The 18,104-nt window shown below is 51.2% G+C and overlaps 1 protein-coding gene across 1 annotated transcript in view; it reads right to left on the bottom strand.

The window, feature by feature from the left end:
- The window catches only part of HCN4 (hyperpolarization activated cyclic nucleotide gated potassium channel 4), a gene marked incomplete at its 5' end in the record, with an annotated part of 94,354 nt that overhangs the window by 55,822 nt on the left and 20,428 nt on the right, over nt 1-18,104 (bottom strand). The window contains one exon of the mRNA XM_079317559.1: nt 8,567-8,826. Within this exon, the coding sequence (XP_079173685.1) occupies nt 8,567-8,826 (260 nt within the window). The remainder of the gene's footprint in view (nt 1-8,566; nt 8,827-18,104) is intronic.

Here is an 18,104-nt window from a genome sequence, read left to right as displayed (position 1 = left end):
ATTAAGCTTAAAAATATGTCTCCTTTTGAGAGAAGCAATAATAAAATGTCATCTCTTAGCCCTGAAAAAGTTGCACCATTGATTTCTGCTTCATAAAAATGAGGTTAAGTTGAATGCATTAAGCTGGCAAACTGGATAATTGCATGTCCTGAAACTGTCTTCCAAACAGCTCTTTTCACAGCAGGGCTCAGAAAATAACTTCATCAATGAGGCTGCTGCCCATTAAACCCTCACACACCTCTCTGGGTTGGGCTTTTGTCCTTCCTGAGGAGGATTTCTCCTTCCTTCACCTCAGACTGGTGGGGAAAGCAAAGCTCTTTTCTTCCATTGCCATACTGCTGGCAAGGAGGAAAGTGGGTGAAAACCAAACGTGTCCTGAGGGGATTTGGTGCCCTGTGGAAGAGCATCCCTCCCCTTTTAGTGTGAGCAGGAGGAGTGCAGAGCCTTCTGTGGGGCTGGCACTGCCCTGTGCCTCCTCCCTGTGCTCACAGCACAGGAGGATGTGGGCAGAGGAGCTGCCAGCAAGCAACTCCACACTGCCTTGCTTCTCAAAAATCCCCTTCTCCTCCACCAGCCAACTTGGTTTTTGTCCATGGTGCTGTTGGGGCCAGGCTCCTGCCTCATCCACACAGCTCAGAGGTCTGGCACGCTCCTCTCCAGCCCTGCCTTGCTGAGCACAAGTAAGGCAGGGAAATGCTGCTCTCTCCAGCTGCCTCATTAAAGTTTCCCACTTGATAGGAATGCAATCAATAGTGCCTTCCTGGAAAAGGCTTTGAAGAGGAGCCATTCATCTGCACCCACTTGCCAGGGCTGATGTGCCTTAGACAAACTGGCCTCCAAGTCTGGGCTGAGGCTGGCAGAACACGACTGTGGGGACAAAACCAGGCTTGGCATTGGGTCAGGAGCTAACAGGGATCTCCCTGTGGAAGGTTCAGCAGCTGTCCCCAGCACCAGCAGTGTCTGTGTGTGCATGCCAGGTGATGTGCTGGCAGCAGGCTGTGAAGGCTGGGGGGCACACACACAGCCTGGGGTGCTCAGCTGCAGCTCCAGGGAGGGTGCAGTGCTCCTCCTACAGAGTACAGCCCTGCTGAGTGCTAGATCTGCTCCCACACATTTCAGGGAACGGGCTCTGAGCTGTTTCCTGAGCTCACAGCAGCTGGATGTCATTTAGAAGCTCCTTTAAACTTTGCCATTGGAATGCATTGTCAAGACCCCTGTCCCTGTTACAAACGCAGCTGCTGCTGCTCTGCTCCTCCTGGGGTGCTGTGTCCAGCTCTGGGGTCCTCAGGACAAGAGGAACATGGTGATCTGGAGGCTCCAGAGGTGAGGAAGGGGCTGGATCATCTCCCTGCTGAGGAGAGGCTGAGGGGGCTGGGGCTGTGCAGCCTCCAGAAGAGCCCTCAGCCCTGGCTGTCCCTGGCTGTCCCTGGCTGTCCCTGGCTGTCCCTGGGTGCCCAAGGGACCTGGGCACAGGCAGCACCCTGTCATCCCACTCCTCAGCCCTGGGTTTGACCCCACTGCTGCTGCCTGGGCAGTGCCCACTGGTTCTGTGCTGGGAACACACCAGGGCAAAACCACCCCAGACAGCAAATGGCTTTCACTGCCCAGACTGGCTGTGAGCTCCTGTCCTACAGACAGCTCTGGGCCCCAATCCCAAACCCCCAAACCAGGCACAGACAGCTCTATGCCCCAATCCCAACCCCAAACCAGGCACAGACAGCTCTGTGCCTTAATCCCAACCCCAAACCAGGCACACACAGCTCTGTGCCCCAATCCCAAACCCCCAAACCAGGCACACACAGCTCTGTGCCCCAATCCCAAACCCCCAAACCAGGCACAGACAGCTCTGGGCTCCAATCCCAAACCCCCAAACCAGGCACAGACAGCTCTGTGCCCCAATCCCAACCCCAAACCAGGCACACACAGCTCTGTGCCCCAATCCCAAACCCCCAAACCAGGCACAGACAGCTCTGTGCCCTAATCCCAGTCCCAAACCAGGCACACACAGCTCTGTGCCCCAATCCCAAACCTGGTATTCCTTGCTCACACCCTGTTGTTGACACAATCCACATTAAGCATTGCCAGGAGGTGACTGTAGAAAAAAATAAAAGCTTTTTCCTTTTCATGGCAACCTCCATGGCTGCGCAGCTATTCAAATATTTGCCTGGCTCCTTATAATTCATTAGAAGCCATTTTTAATTTTTATGATATTCTCTTTGAAACTGTATTCCCAGTGCCCAGGTGGGGGGCTGAATTTGCATTAGACTTTCTGCCAAAGACCAACTCCTCCAAAAAAACTTTTCTGGGTGTCTTTCTCCTGGCAAAGGCAGGGGATGGATCACTGGGGATGCCCCTGGGCAGGAGAGGGAAAATTCAATGTACAGGGATAAAGAAAATCCATCTCCTTGTGCTGTCTGCTCTCCCCCCACAAGGATGTTGTGCTGCACAAGTGACAACAGTCCCATGTGAAAGGCTGCAGTAAAATCCTAAAAAACCTCTGACTAATATTCCAACAAGAGGGTTTTGCCATTTGTTTCAGGGCAGGATTTTCTCTGAGAGGAAAAGATGTCTCAAATTTGGCGTCATTTTGTGCAGTGAGAATGAAAATTCCTGCATCTTGCATTATGGTTTTAATAAGCTCCTGCAAGCACATTAAAGACCAGTGCTTAATAACCCTTCAGAAATGAGGCAATGCAAATTTAGGAAGAAGCTCAGCCCCTCATCCCCCTCCTGGCCACACTGCCAGTGTTTGTTGAGTCTGATTTTACCCAAGGGTGGCCAGGGGTTTTAATGAGTTACTCTCCTGGGCCTGCCTTGCTGTTTAATAGGACAGAATTGCAAATCCTCCCCATAAAGGATCTGTTCAGCCCCTTGGAGCTGCCTGTGCCATGAGATCCTGCTGGGGTGCCTGGGAACAGCCACTCTGCCCAGCTCCTCCTGGGATCCACTCCTGGATTTGGTCTAACATTCCATCCCCCAGGCCACTGGCCACCTAATTTTAATTGAATTTAGGAAAGGCTACAGATAGGTCAGAAGAAAGGAAGGGAATTAGCAAGTCAAAAGGAGAATCAGTTGGGAGCCATATTCTCATGGACCCTGGAAGATCTTTCTGGATCCTTCCACACAGCCCCTCCAGCTTTGGGTCCATTTTCTGAATAGATGAAGCTTCTGAAAAGTGAAATTATCTTTCAGATGGTCTGATCTGTGCCCAGTAGTTACTGGGATGTTGTTACTGGGACCTGAGAGGAATGCATTCCCTCCCTCCTAGAGCTTCTCTGTAATACAGAAACTCAAGGGAAGAAAAAGACAGCACTCAGGCAAGTTTGCAAGGTTTCAATAAAATAGCCTGAAAATCACCAAATTGTCCTTTGCTTCAGGTTTCAGCTGCAAAATCCAAAAGATGTATTTTTCTTGCTGAAAAAACCCCTCACTTATGATAGTATTATCATTGTGATATATATCAAACCCAGATAGTTCCTCTCCTTTCCATCATAATCCCTCCCACAGAGTCTGCAATCAAAACATTTTGGTTATCTCAGCCTATGTGCTATTTGGAAACCAATTTCTAGGAGCAGGATTGTGCTGCTGTTGCAATGAATGCTCCAAAGTTGAATAGTTTCATGTTAAACACAGGTTACTGCACCCCAGCACCAACCACAGGGGAGATGCTGTGCACACAACAGGGAGCACCCAGAAAATTGTGGGGTTTTGGACTCCCAAAACCTGGGTGGTTCATCCTGATTGAATCCATGGGTCCCATGGGGTTTCTGCCATTTTTCCTTCTCCTGGGGGAGCTTGGCATGAGGTTTGTGGGATGTTCATGTTTAGATCTCCTTTCCCTGGACACTCTATCAGCCCAGCAGTGGGGAGGCTCAACTCCCTAACCCTGGGACAGTGGGAAAGGGGGACAGGGGGACAATAGGACAGTGGGACAGGGGAACAGGGGGACAATGGGACAGTGGGACAGGGGGACAGTGAGAATGGGACAATGGGACAATGGGACAATGGGACAGTGGGACAATGGGACAATGGGACAGTGGGACAATGGGACAGTGGGACAGGGGGACAATGGGACAGGGGGACAGTGGGACACTGGGAAAATGGGACAGTGGGACAGGGAGACAATGGGACAATGGGACAGTGAGAATGGGACAATGGGACAATGGGACAATGGGACAATGGGACAGTGGGACAGGGGGACAATGGGACAGTGGGACAATGGGGACAATGGGACAATGGGAATGGGATAATGGGACAGTGGGACAATGGCACGGTGGGACAGTGGGACAGTGGGACAGGGGGACAATGGGACAATAGGACAGTAGGACAATGGGACAATGGGACAATGGGACAGCAGAACAGTGGGACAGTGGGACAATGGGACAATGGGACAATGGGGCAGTGGGACAATGGGACAGTGGGACAATGGGACAGTGGGACAGGGGGACAGTGGGACAATGGGAAAGTGGAACAATGGGAATGGGACAGTGGGATAGTGGGACAATGAGACAATGGGACAATGGGACAATGGGACAATGGGACAGTGGACAGTGGGACAGTGGGACAATGAGACAATGGGACAATGGGACAATGGGACAATGGGACAGTGGACAGTGGGACAGTGGGACAATGGCACAATGGGACAATGGGACAGTGGGACAATGGGACAATGGGACAGTGGGACAGTGGGACAGTGGGACAATGGGACAGTGCAGGTCCAGGAACCACTGACCAAGCTGGGTACACCAAAGAGCTGCTGGAGCAGCTCCAAGGCTGAAATAACAGGAGTTTCTCTGGGGGAGGACAAGGCCTGGCTGCAGCAGCCCCGTTTGCTCTGACCCTCCTGGCCTGGGGAACTCCCAGACACTGGGGCCAGAAATTCAGATTTGAGGCAAGCCAGACCCCAGCCAGTGTGAGTGCAGCTGCCTACACTGCAATCAAGCTCCCAACTGCAGGGGAGACACGGCAGACACTTCAAAAAGACTCTATTTATATTCTGTCCTTCTGGTAAATTCATTCGTGGGACCACTCATGCAAAATGCATCATGCAAATGAAACTGCTACATTTGGAATTAAGCTTAATTTTGTACTCCAGTGAACACGAGTGCATTAGATTGTTTTTCCTTGCCTTTTGCCTTCCTTTTCTCTTCAGGTTGTATCCCCAGAGCACCTCTCTGGGATCTGGGAGGATGGCAGAGGCTTCTCAGAGCCAGTGCAGCCCCAGCTCTGGAGGCCACAGACTCCTGAGCAGTGCTGGTGTGGAGCTAATGAGTGCCTGGCTGCCTGACAGCACTGCAGCCCTCGAGAAGCTGCTCCCTGCTCGCTGCAGCCTCGGTGATAAATTCATGCAGAGCATGGACAATTGCAGGGGAAGGAAGGGAGAGGCTGCTGGCAGCTGAGGAGGTGCCCCCTTGTTGTCCCTGTGTGTGCTGGAGCCCTGCCCCAGCTCTGCCTGCACACAGTGGCACAGTGATCCCTCCCTGATCCCTCTCTGTCCATGCACCTTGGCTGACTGTGCCCTGCACACACTCCCCCAGAGCACCCTGCTCACATTTCAGCTGATCTGGTCATAAGCAAAGAGCTGAAGAGGCACTGCAGCTGATGAGGCATGGAGTGGGATGTGGGGGACCACAGAGGTGAGACCTGCAGCACCCCCTCTCCCCAGTCCTCCTCCTTTAGCTGTGCACACTCACCCAGAGTAAGTCTGGTCCAGCACTGCTCTGTCCTGGCACTCCCAGAGCAGCACTGGTGGCTGCAGGGAGGAAAGATGAATGTGGCCTTTCAGACAGGGATCATCTGTAGGCACTTCAGAGGAGGAGAGCTGCCAGTGTGGCTGCAGGGAGCACACTCCCACACAGGGATGAAGCAGCACTCCCCTCCCTGTGTCCCCCCTGCTTTGTGGCACCAATGACTGGGGATCCTCCCTTACCTGTCCTTCCTGCCTGGTGTGGAAGGTGGAGAAGCTCCCAGTGCCAAACTCTCCTCAGGAGCTGCAGCTTGGGCACAGCCTGTTTGACACAGCCAGTGGTGATGTTTGGGCTCTGCAGTGCACAGCACAGTCTGCATTGCAGCCCCAAACTGCAACCAGCACCATCCTGCCCTGCCCTGGCAGCACTGCCTCATCCTGTGCCCCAGAGGGCACCCAGCACCCAGCACAGCAGCATCCCAGGAATCCCATTATGGGACACAAACTGGAATGGCTGCTCGGTCAAACCACAAGAAGTGAGAGAGGGAAAAACGCTGAGATGCTTGAGTCCCATCATTTTAAAAACAAATTCGGTACAATCAACAGCAAATACACTTCAGTCCTCTTCAAGCATCTCCAGGAAAGAGCAGGGGGCACGGGCAGGGAGCTGTGCACTGCTGTGGGTGCCTGTGAATCTGGGTGAAGAGCCTGAGCCACCTCCTCACCTTCCCTGAGCCGCTCAGATTAGAGAGAAGCAAAGCAACCAGGGGACAGGCCAACACACCTGGAGAGATTTCAGTGCTCTGCTCAGCCCTGACTCACTGAGTCACCCCAGAAGGACACTTTGTGAAGCATGCCCCAGTGCTCTCCCTGTGAGTGTTGGAGGAGGGAAGGGCTCAGCTCTGTCATGAATTTGTGTTGTGACAGCTCGCTGCAATCGAGCCATGACTTGCATGGCTGCTTCCCCTTCACCTCCCCAGGAGCAGGCTCTGCATTAGATCATGCTCTGCAGCAGGCTCTGCTGCACAACACAAAGTATGGGGATGAAGATGAAGATGAAATCGCCCTGACCAGCTTTCCTTGTCCTGCAAATATGCCCTTGACATGTGGAGAGAGATGCAGGGAGCTTTCTCTCTGCTTTGGAGAGCACGGAGACAGGAAAAAAATAACTGATTATCAAGCTACTAGCAAAGTTGTGGCTTCACCCACATTATTCTTGACAACTCGCTCTGCATCCTGGAATTCCCCCTGGGAGCAGCACAGGGTCCTGGGCTCGTGGGGATCTTACTTTTCACCAGACCTTTGTCCTCCCCCTTCCTTCTTCCCTTAGCACAGTGTCAGAGAATACAGAAAGCGAGAGGGTTCTAACACATGGCCATGCTTATCTCTTTATTGTAGAGATAAGCACAGAGAAGCAGCAGATGGCAAACAGATGCCACAGGTTCTGCAAATCAGCTGTTTGCAGCCCTTTCCTCAGAGCTGTTCCTGGACCTCTGGGGGCTCTGAGAGGGCAAGCCCTGGCTGTCTGGCTGATTGCTCTGTTCACCAGCTACACAACTCCTGCAAGGGGCCCAGCTATGCCCACCCTCCTGCCATCCCAGAGCCTACAGCACCATCCCAACAACCTGCAGGATTCCCTGCTCCAACAAAGCATTGGGCCCCAACACAATGGGCAAGACGGAGAAGGGGTGTGGATGATACAACTGTCCCTGAAAAGGGCCCCTGGGATTGCATACCTTGAGACAATGAAATTTCTTAGGATGACTCGTGTCAGAGAAATGTCCACCTCCCCGCTGAAACCCCTGTGATCATATAAAATTTCTATTGGTCTTTAACTTCACTAGATGATTGGTCTTCTCACCTAGAATCTTAAAGCAATTGGATAGTTCTCAACTTATAATTTTACTGGTTAGAATCTCAGTCCTCCTAAACCCTATGTGTTGGGTTGATGTGGCCAGAAATGTGTATTCTATCACCATCTGTTAAAACCAAGTTGGTTAGTGATTCCTTATCTCTGTGGCATACATTCTCTGCTAATGGGCCAGCTTTAAACCAGCTGGGGCAATCATCTTTATCTTTCCACAGCCCATCCTCCCTCCAGGAGATATCATCTGCTGCTGCCCCATTCAGTCCCACTGTGGGACTGATCAAATTACATCATCCCACTGGCAGATGCTCCAGCCAGGGCAGGAGCCAAGCCTTTCCTACCCAGAGAAAAACTGAGATTTGGGACACCAAGGCACCTTCTTCCCACTGCATTCCAGAGGAAAGCCAGACCTTTCCACATCATCCCTGCACCTTCAGAGGAAACTGCACCTTCTCCAGGAGCACTGCTCCAGCTGAACCACATCTGCCACTGCAGGAGGATGCAGCACCATTGAATGGGGCTGCTGCCACCACCCTGACTGACTGACGGGTGTCAGCTTGGATTCTGACTCTGGCAGGGTTTGGGATTGTTCTTTGTAATACTGCATTTCTATTTTAATTTTCCTAGTAAAGAACTGTTATTCCTAATTCCCATATTTTTACCTGAGAGCCCCTTAATTTCGAAATTATAATAATAATTTGGAGGGAGGGGGTTTAAATTCTCCATTTCAAAGAGAAGCTCCTGCCTTTATTGGCAGACACCTGTCCTTCAAACCACAACCTATAAAAACCCCTTGCTATGCTATGGGATTTTGCTGGTAGAACCCTTTGAAGAAATAAAACTGCCTGTGGAACTTCTACAGCAACTCCCAAGATCTCATTCCTGGCTAGCTGAGAAGCTGAACTCTGCCTCTGGAGCTATCCAGACCCCGGAGCCAGAACCACTCAGACAGGCACAAAGGGGCATTGAAGGGAAGCATGTTGTGAGAGCAGAGTTGTCGGGGGCTGTCTCACCTCCTCCCACTGGTGGATGTAGCGGATGAGGCGGGAGAGGCGCAGCAGGCGCAGCAGGCTCAGGATCTTGGTGAAGCGCACGATGCGCAGCGCCCGCGCCGTCTTGTACACCTCGGAGTCGATGCGCGTCTCCACGATCAGGAAGATGTAGTCCACGGGGATGGAGGAGATAAAATCCACCACAAACCAGCTCTTGAGGTACTTCATCTTGATCCTCTGCGGGTCCAGGATGATCTCGGTGTTGTCCTCCACCACGATGCCTGTCCGGAAGTTGAGGACAAGGTCGATGAGGAAGAACGTGTCCGAAACCACGTTGAAGACAATCCACGGGGTGGTGTTTTCATCCTTGAAGAAAGTGATGCCCACAGGGATGATGATCAGGTTCCCTACCATCAGCAGCAGCATGGTCAGATCCCAGTAAAACCTGGACAGCAAGACAGAGACATGTGAGATCAGGCACAGAGCAGGAGGTCGGGGAGCCCGGGTCAGCTGCGCTGATGAACTCATCCATCTCTGCTGTCAGCCATCCCCTGGGCTCTGCTGCTCCACGAGCTGCTGATTGACTAATTAATATCAGAGGAACACTCCTGCTCTGCCTTGAGGGCTCACAGAGGAGCTGGGCATGCCCACCCGAAGACTTTCCTGGGACCTGGGAGCTGAAGAGAGACTGACAAGCCTGTGGTTACTACAGCGACTGCTGGGTAAGGAGAGAATGAGGATTTGGGAAGCCTCAGAGTCTGTGTGCCAATAAAGCCATTTGGGGTTAAACCATCAGGCTTTGCTCCTGCTGTCTGATCCTTCTTTAGAAGCAGTTATGGGATCAGGATGGAACTGGAACCTGTGCTCTCATCTCCATCCTTCAGTTCAGATTCCTGCCGAGCCTGGGCTCCAGGAGTTCAGCCCACACTCTGCAGGCTCCTGTGTTGTACAGAAACAATCAATAAAGCTTGGAGTCACGTGCCTGGAAATACCTATTCCATTCCTAAGGACAGTAACACCAACATTTAACTGTTCCATGAAGCACAGTGTCCAGGAAGCTTATCTTCAGTCCAGTGGCAGATCAGTGCTATCCAGTGGACCTTACCATAACACTCAGTTTTGTTTTGAAGGCACACACAGACTGAATAGAACCCCTAATTATTCGTCTGGGACTTTTTACAGATTTTCCACAGTGCACAATCAGACAGTGTGGTCACAACTCCCCCAGAATGAGGAATAAAACCCTTCCCAGTGTCAGAGCTTGCTGAGGAGCCTCACTGCCCAGCACACTGGTGCTCCAGTCCCCTCCTCACATGCCACTTGTAGATGCTGATGCACTGTGGGCTCACATTGCCAAGATTCCACCAGCCCCACACTGTGCACTATGGGTCAGCTCCTCTAATATTGTTAGTTATTAATACAAGAGCCACCACTCTGTCACAGGAGATGAGCAAATCACCTCAACAGCAGTGAGAGCATCAGTGTGGCCCTGGATTGACACTGATTTAACAGAGGGAAGTGCTGGGCTGCTGAAGGACATGCTCATGCTGCTCCTCTGTCCAACCCTTTACAGCCAAAATCCCTGAAATGCTTCAGGAGAGCTGGACTTGCTTGAAAGGCCCTCAAGCTCTACCTGGGTTAGTGGCTGTTTGTCTGAAACCTGGACCAGGCTGAGCTGCTGCAGATCAGGATTTCCAAAGCAAGGCAGCTACACGGTTTGTTAAACTCTCAGCAGAGAAACCAAAAGGGCAGAATATGTCTTAAAAGCCTTCCCTGTCTAGAGCCTCTCTCCTTCATAAGAACACTTTAAAGCACCTAAAAGCATCTTTAAGATTCCAGCCCTTGCCCACGCACAGACAGGGTCAGCAGCCAGCAGCACCCCAGCAATTCTCACAATCATTCAGCAGAGGCTGATGGGAACTGATTTTAGAATAAGCAAAGTTATTCACTAACAAGCTTTCTAAAAATGACCTCAACTCTCTTCCCAGCTCTCAAGGTGCTGTGAGGGAAGGTGCCAGGAATCCTCCCCCCAGTCTGCAGGTACAGGGGTGCTGGCAGCACTCAGCAGTGGGATTTGTCCACCTGCCTGCAAGAGCAAGGCTGTGCACCCAGCAATATGCATTAATATAAATCCGTGTCGTGAGCTTCCTTAATAAGGGCCTGAGATGATGCTGCAGCTTTCCCAGGCAATTAATCTGGATAATCGCACAATAGCAGGAAGTCTGGAAGCACTGTGTGCATTATTACCGAAAATAAATAACCTCCCAGCCATCTTTCATTTGCCTTAGGGAATACACAAGGAGATAGGCACAAAGAAAATGAGTTTTCCCAAGTTTCAAATTAATGGCATGAGCCTGGCATGGGCAGGTTTGCAGTGCTGGGGAGGTAAGGGCCTTTCTTCTGAGATCTTTGCATTTTTGTGCCTCTTTTTTAGGCTGGGTGGTGATTTCTACACTCAGTGTAACTGGGGACACAGCCAGCAGTGGCAGGATGGCTCCCAGTCCAAGGAAGATGTTTTGCACACACACAAGGCCAGTGAAATGCTTTCCCCTGAGTGCAGCACTCCCTGCTAGCCCGGCCTCTCCCTGTTCAGTGTGGTCAGCTGTCCTGTCCAGCAATTCCTGCGCTTCCACCCTGAGCTCCTCCAGCTCCTGCACCCAGCCTGCTGCTCCTGAGCTGCCCTGGAGAGGCAAGGTGTGCAGAGTGGGCAGGAGAGCCAAGTGCTGAACCCCACTGCCACGTGTTCCTTGCAGCACAGCTCTCCTCAGGGCTTGTGTTGGGTTGATGTGTCCAGCAATGTGTGTTCTGTCCCCATCTATGGGTGGAGTAGTGCCCCTGATCTCCTGGCACATATTATCTGCTAATGGGCCAGCTTTAAACCAGCTGGGGCAATCATCTTTATCTTTCCACAGCCCATCCTCCCTCCAGGAGATATCATCTGCTGCTGCCCCATTCAGCCCCACTGTGGGACTGATCAAATTCCATCATCCCACTGGCAGATGCTCCAGCCAGGGCAGGAGCCAAGCCTTTCCTACCCAGAGAAAAACTGAGATTTGGGACACCAAGGCACCTTCTTTCCACTGCATTCCAGAGGAAAGCCAGACCTTTCCACATCATCCCTGCACCTTCAGAGGAAACTGCACCTTCTCCAGGAGCACTGCTCCAGCTGAACCACATCTGCCACTGCAGGAGGATGCAGCCACCATTGAATGGGGCTGCTGCCACCACCCTGACTGACTGACGGGTGTCAGCTTGGATTCTGACTCTGGCAGGGTTTGGGATTGTTCTTTGTAATACTGCATTTCTATTTTAATTTTCCTAGTAAAGAACTGCTATTCCTAATTCCCATATTTTTACCTGAGAGCCCCTTAATTTCAAAATGATAATAATTTGGAGGGAGGGGGTTTCCATTGTCCATTTCAAAGAGAAGCTTCTGTCTTTATTGGCAGACACCTGTCCCTCAAACCAGGACAGCAGGAGAGTCAAGTGCTGAACCCCACTGCCACTCTCCTCAGGGCTGCACTGCCAACTCCAGATTATTGTCACGGCCCCTCAGCTCTGACCTTTAAAACCATCACTGAAAACCACAGAAGGGAAACTTCTGCATCCAGTGCTCCCTCTAATAAAGATGTCAGGGAGGAGACAACCTCTGGGCTCTATAAAGGAAGCAGAAAAAGCTGGATCACACCAAAAATTTGGCCTGCACACCAACTCCAACACCTACCCTTCCGTCGCTGCCTGGGAGTTAAAATTCCCCTGTTCAGATTTGCAGAGCTCCTGCACATTTTCATTTCACCCACATAGGATCTGCTCAGGGTGGCATCAGTGCATTTAGACTTAATTAGGCTCTCTGGGCCCGCAACACCTCAGAGGTCTGATACCATCCAAGTGTCATTTTGCATTTGCTCCGAGGAACATCTTTTCCCTCCCTGTAAATTACTGGCCACAATGACTAACGGTGCATGTGATGTATGTAAGGGCAAGCACCAGCTATTAATAACCCATGTTTTCTGGATTTCTGTTGTTCCTTTCACCCAGGGATTCCACGGAGCTGACAGTGATGAAATTGGCTCTGCTGCACCCAGGAGAGGCAGAGTTATTATCCCTGCCTTGCACACAGAGGAGCCACATGGCAAAGTGAAGAGCGTGGGATTTGTCCATGGAAGGCTGAGGCTGAGCAAGGGTTAGGACCTGAATCTGATTTTTGAGATCTGAAGCCATTTGTATGACTTGCAAAAGAGAGATACATCTCTGGGACGTCTCCCTCTAACATCCTGCCTTCTTCTCACTTCTCTTCCTGTTTCCAAAAGCGTACATAAAAAATTAATAAATATGAATGTATTGTTTTATTACAGTTGACTCAGTGCAACTGAACAGCTCAGAGCACAGGGAACAGGCAGCACTATATAAACCAGATGTCTTGTTCAAACACCCTTGGTTTTTATACTCCATCCTACTCGCTGCACACTCCTTGGATCTGAAAATTACATTTTAACATGCACCACTACCTCGGATCTCTTCATTCCCAATATATTATTTAAACAGAATGTATCTGAGAATTATTGTGGCACAGACACTTCAGGAATATGTGCTCCCTTAAGCACTGCTGTGTCACCCAGCTGATGTGACAGCCTGTACATTCTGTAGGCATTGCTTTGTGGGTTTGGAATGCTGGACATCTTTCTGCTCTGCCTAGAGCACACTGAGACAGCAGGCCAGGAATATTGCCTTTTGAAGTAATTTTTTACAATAAAATTAAATTTCCTGTTTCAAGACCATTCCATGGAGCAGGGTGGGAATAGAGCATGAGCTCAGGAAGTGAGGAACTGGAGGGAAAGCAGTGAATCCCAGAGATGAGAGGCTCAGCAGCATCACTGGGTCACAACTGTACTGAAACCCTGTGCATTTGTGGCATCTGAGCTTCTGTTCTGGCTCTGTAGTGCTTGCACAGTCCAGAGAAAATGGACTTAAGGGGCCTCACCTCTACATTAACAAGGCTTTTTGGATTTTTCAGCTCCTGATGAAGGGCAGCCAGCTCTGGGCTGAAGTGAGGCACTGCCTCAAAGTGAAGCACAAATAACAACTCCTGGCAGTGCCAGGAGCCAAGAGAGTCTCCCCAGCACTGGAACCGAGCTCCCAGCCCTGCTGACCTCCCAAGAACAGCTCCTCAACCAGCACAGCTTGCTCAGACCCAGCCCAGAAGCCAAACCCAGCTGCGGTCCCAGGGCTCGGTGCTGACTCCAGAAACAGAGTGCCACCTACTGAGTCCCACACGGAATCTCCATCCCCTGCCTGGAGCAGGAGCTGCTCCTCAGCTCCTGTAGAACTTCTCTCCAGAGTGGCAGCTGCCTTTCCTGGCTCTGGACTGCACCCTGGACCAGAGGTCGTGCTGCAATTCCCAGGAGTGCTGTGGGGCTGGAAACAGAGATCACCTTCTGGAAAGAGCATTTGTGGAGCTCAGGGAGGCTGCAGCCACAGTGGGAGCAAAGTTTGTTTCAGAAGCAGCCATTCACAGAGACAGCTGAACACAGAGAGAGCAAGAGAAAAAGCAGGAGGAGATCCTTCCCTGCCTCTGGAAGCATTACTGCTCCCAGACAGGAGCAGGCTGTTTCTACTGGAGAGTTACAGACCCTGAGACAACAGGAGGAACACAGGGATTCATTGCTCCTAAACACACTAAAGGACATTTAACCAGCTCTGAGCCCAGCAATTCCCTTGTGGGAAGAATTAATTTCTTTACAGGGAGTTTACTCAAAGACCTGTGCACTTGGAAACCCCTTTGCCATGAATACTCACCAGAAAAAGAGTCAAACGAGTTACAGAAATATTCTGAGTGCTGTGTAATGAGGAAGGGCCCAGCTAACAGGAAAGACAAACAGTTTTAATTCATTCTGACCGATCTGTGCAAATACTCTGCCATCCTGACTAAAGCCCCTGGGAGCACTGCTAATTAGCCATGCCTTCCAACAGCACGGGAGAGTCTGGCTCCCAGCCTCCTCTGGAATTCCCTGGATGCCTGCATCTCCTGCATCTCCTGCATCTCCTGCACACCAGCATCTCCTGCATGGCTGCATCTCTTGCATCTCCTGCATTTCTTGGATGCCTGCATCTCCTGCATCTCCTGCATGCCTGCATCTCCTGGATACCTGCATCTCATGCATCTCCTGGATGCCTGCATGTCCTGCATCTCCTGGGTACATGCATCTCCTGCATGCCTGCATCTCCTGCATCTCCTGCATCTCCTGCATCTCCCGCATGCTCGCATCTCCTGGACACCTGCATTTCCTGCGTGCCTGCATCTCCTGGATACCTGCATCTCCTGCATGTCTGCATCCCCTTCACCTCCTGCATGCCTGCATCTCTTGCATCTCCTGCATGCCTGCACCTCCTGCATGGCTGCATCTCCTGGATGCCTGCATCTCCTGGATACCTGAATCTCCTGCATGCCTGCACCTCCTGCATGGCTGCATCTCCTGGATGCCTGCATCTCCTGCATGCCTGCACCTCCTGCATGCCTGCATCTCCTGCAGCTTTGCTGGCTCCCAGCTGCTCCTGGACTCAGGGGCACAAACCCAGCAGCTCTGCCAGGTGTGGAAACCCAGCAGTGGGGACCCAGCTGGTTGGGAAAGGGCTGCACCCACAGCACCTCCCCGGGGATGCTCCAGCCCTTCCTTCCCTGGGTCCAGCAGGATGGGACAGCATTCCCCAGGGAATTCAGTGCACTGCCAGGAGCACAGGAGTGATGGGCTGGAATGCTGACACAAGCAGGTGAGTGATGGGGAGAGATCCCTGCACAAACGAGGCAGCACTTTGCATCTGGATTCCTCAAAGCTCCTGTGCTGTCCCTGACAGAATTCCCATCGAATTCAGCTGGCAGTTTTACCCCAGGCAAGATATTCTCCAAGGTCTGCACTTAGCCTTTGACTTAGATTATCTTCAATCTACATAATTGCTCACCTAATCTCCTCCGAGCAGTGCCCAATTCCAAACTGTGTTTCAAGTTTAGAACATATGCTCATATTATTACCTTAAAATATAATTACATGGATTTTGGTAAGTGGAAAATTAAGGAAGCTATTGCTTATGTAATACTTGGAGATGGCATTTGCAGTCCAAGCAAGGAAGTATTTTCATTGCTTCTCTATCATTAATTTTTAAATCTAACACTACATTATTAAACAATAATCAACACCCTACATTTTTCAAAGTGATGTCCAAACATTAATTAAATCCCAGCAGATATAATTAGGAAGGTATTATCATCCTATATTACAGACAGACTGTGAGACACTAAAGATTAAAGAAACTTATTCAGAGGTAGAAATACCACCCAGCAAATGTGGTTGTCTAGACTCAGGAGAGGTTTCCAGCCACGTTATAATCTATAATTTGATCAGCAGCAGCAAAGGGGAAATTTCTTCTCTTTTCTACTGTAAAAATATAAATATACACATTACTTAGAGGTATTTTTATTCCAGCAGTAATAGCTGACAATTTGCAAACACCACGTTTGAGGCATTGATGGATTTAAGCAATTATATGAGGGTACATTGTGAATGCTGCCCTTTCTTCAACTCACAAAACACAGGGCACTCTATCAATCTGAGGTGGCTGAGCTGCTGCCTCCCTGCTCTGCACCCACTGCTGCCAGGCTTCCTGCAGAGCTGGAGACTTGGTGACATCCAGGGGACCTGGGCAGGCTGCACAGGTGGCTCTGTGTGAGCCTCAGGAAACACAAGAGGAACCAGAGCTGGTGCTGCACCTGGGTCAGGGCAAGCCTGGGATCAATCCAGGCTGGGGATGAACAGATTGAGAGCAGCCCTGGGAAAAAGGGACCTGGGGGAGCTGGGGGGGGTGAGAGATGGAAATGGCCCTGAATCCCCCCTGCCCTGAGCTGAGCCCCAGCATGGGCAGCAGGGCAGGGGGGGATTCTGCCCCTCTGCTCTCACCTGCAGAGCTGCCCCAGCCCTGGGGAGCAGCACAGGGAGGATGTGGAGCTGCTGGAGAATCCAGAGGAGCCACAGAGATGCTCTGAGGCTGCAGCCACTCTGCTCTGCAGCCAGGCTGGAGAGCTGGGGGTGCTCACCTGGATAAGGGAAGGCTCCAGGGAAACCTCAGAGCCCCTGCCAGTGCCTAAAGGGGCTCCAGGAGAGCTGGAAAGGGACTGGGGACAAGGGATGGAGGGACAGGACACAGGGAATGGCTCCCACTGCCAGAAGGCAGGGATAGATGGGATATTGGGCAGGAATTCTTCCCTGTGAGGGTGAGGCACAGGGTGCCCAGAGCAGCTGTGGCTGCCCCTGGATCCCTGGCAGTGCCCAAGGCCAGGCTGGACACTGGGGCTTGGACCATCCTGAGCTAGTGGAAGGTGTCCCTGCCAGCAGGAGGTGGAACTGGATGACCTTTAAGATCCCTTCCAAGCTAAGCCATTCTACTGATCCATGTGACAGCGAATTTTTCTGGAGAATTCAGAAGAACCGAGGACCAGGAAGGCAGAGCTGATATCCACCAAGCAATCCACCAAGCAGTGGGTTTGTCTGAATGAAGGAACAGCTCAGTGATCAGTGTCTTTTTCATCAAATACTCCCTCAGGAGAGATGGCAACACTTTCCCCTTGTGAGGGCTGTGGAGGGAAGGAGAACAAGCCAGGTGTGGGACACTCAGCACTGCCCAGGGAGCTGCCAGAGGAGCCCCCAGAAGCTGCTGCTGACTGTCCTTCACAGAAACCCCAGTCGCTGAGACACAGACACCTCCCTGGCCTCCATCTCAGTTTGAAAGAGCTTTATGAATCAGGCAAGACAGAAAGTCCTGACCTTCTGCGACTTCACTGGCACATCTTTGTGGTGTTTGCTGCCTTCCTGCCTCAGGAAACCCCACACTCTGCTTTATCCTTGATCTCAAGTGAACCACTCGTGAACCACACCCACATGAAGTGAAGGGCCAGTGGATGCTGCCAGCCCTTCTCAGATGCTGTTCACTTCCAGCCAGCTGGGAAGTGAGGAGTGAAATGCCATGGCCAGGACAGCAGCACTCCAACTGTGAGATGGATCCTCCAGCGAGGGGCTCAGTGAACTCACGTCCTGAGCTGGGTTTCAAGGATTGAGCAAACCACGTTTGCAGAGAGGCTCCTGGAGGCTGGAGTGCTGCTGCCTGCCTTGCATCTGTCAGGAAAATTAACCCACAAACACCAGAGATTTATGTCCAAAAAGGAGACAGAGAAGTCCTTTTTGCTTTATTCTAATACAGGGAGAGGCCATGGGCCATTCCCCTGGGATCTCTCCAATTTTTGGAGGATGCAGCCTCCCTTTTTATCCCAATTTCCTGCTGCATTTCCCTCTCTCTTTCCCCATGGGCTGAGGTACTTGAGAGGCACAGACTTCCCAGAACACCTGAGATTCCCCTCCAATGTACAACCCTCCTTTTTAATTTTTAATTCTTATAGAATTCATAGTTTCCCCCCGTTGCTCCTTTCATATTCCGAAATCCAATTTCATTTATCAGCAAACCTACAGTTTGTTTGTAAAGGCAAATATCTTTTTCCATTCACCAATCAGTGGAA

The sequence above is a fragment of the Erithacus rubecula genome (genome assembly GCF_903797595.1).
Source record: "Erithacus rubecula genome assembly, chromosome: 14".
NCBI lineage: Eukaryota > Metazoa > Chordata > Aves > Passeriformes > Muscicapidae > Erithacus > Erithacus rubecula.
The sequence above is the reverse complement of the archived record's forward strand: the minus strand, read 5'-3'. Positions and strand labels throughout refer to the sequence as shown.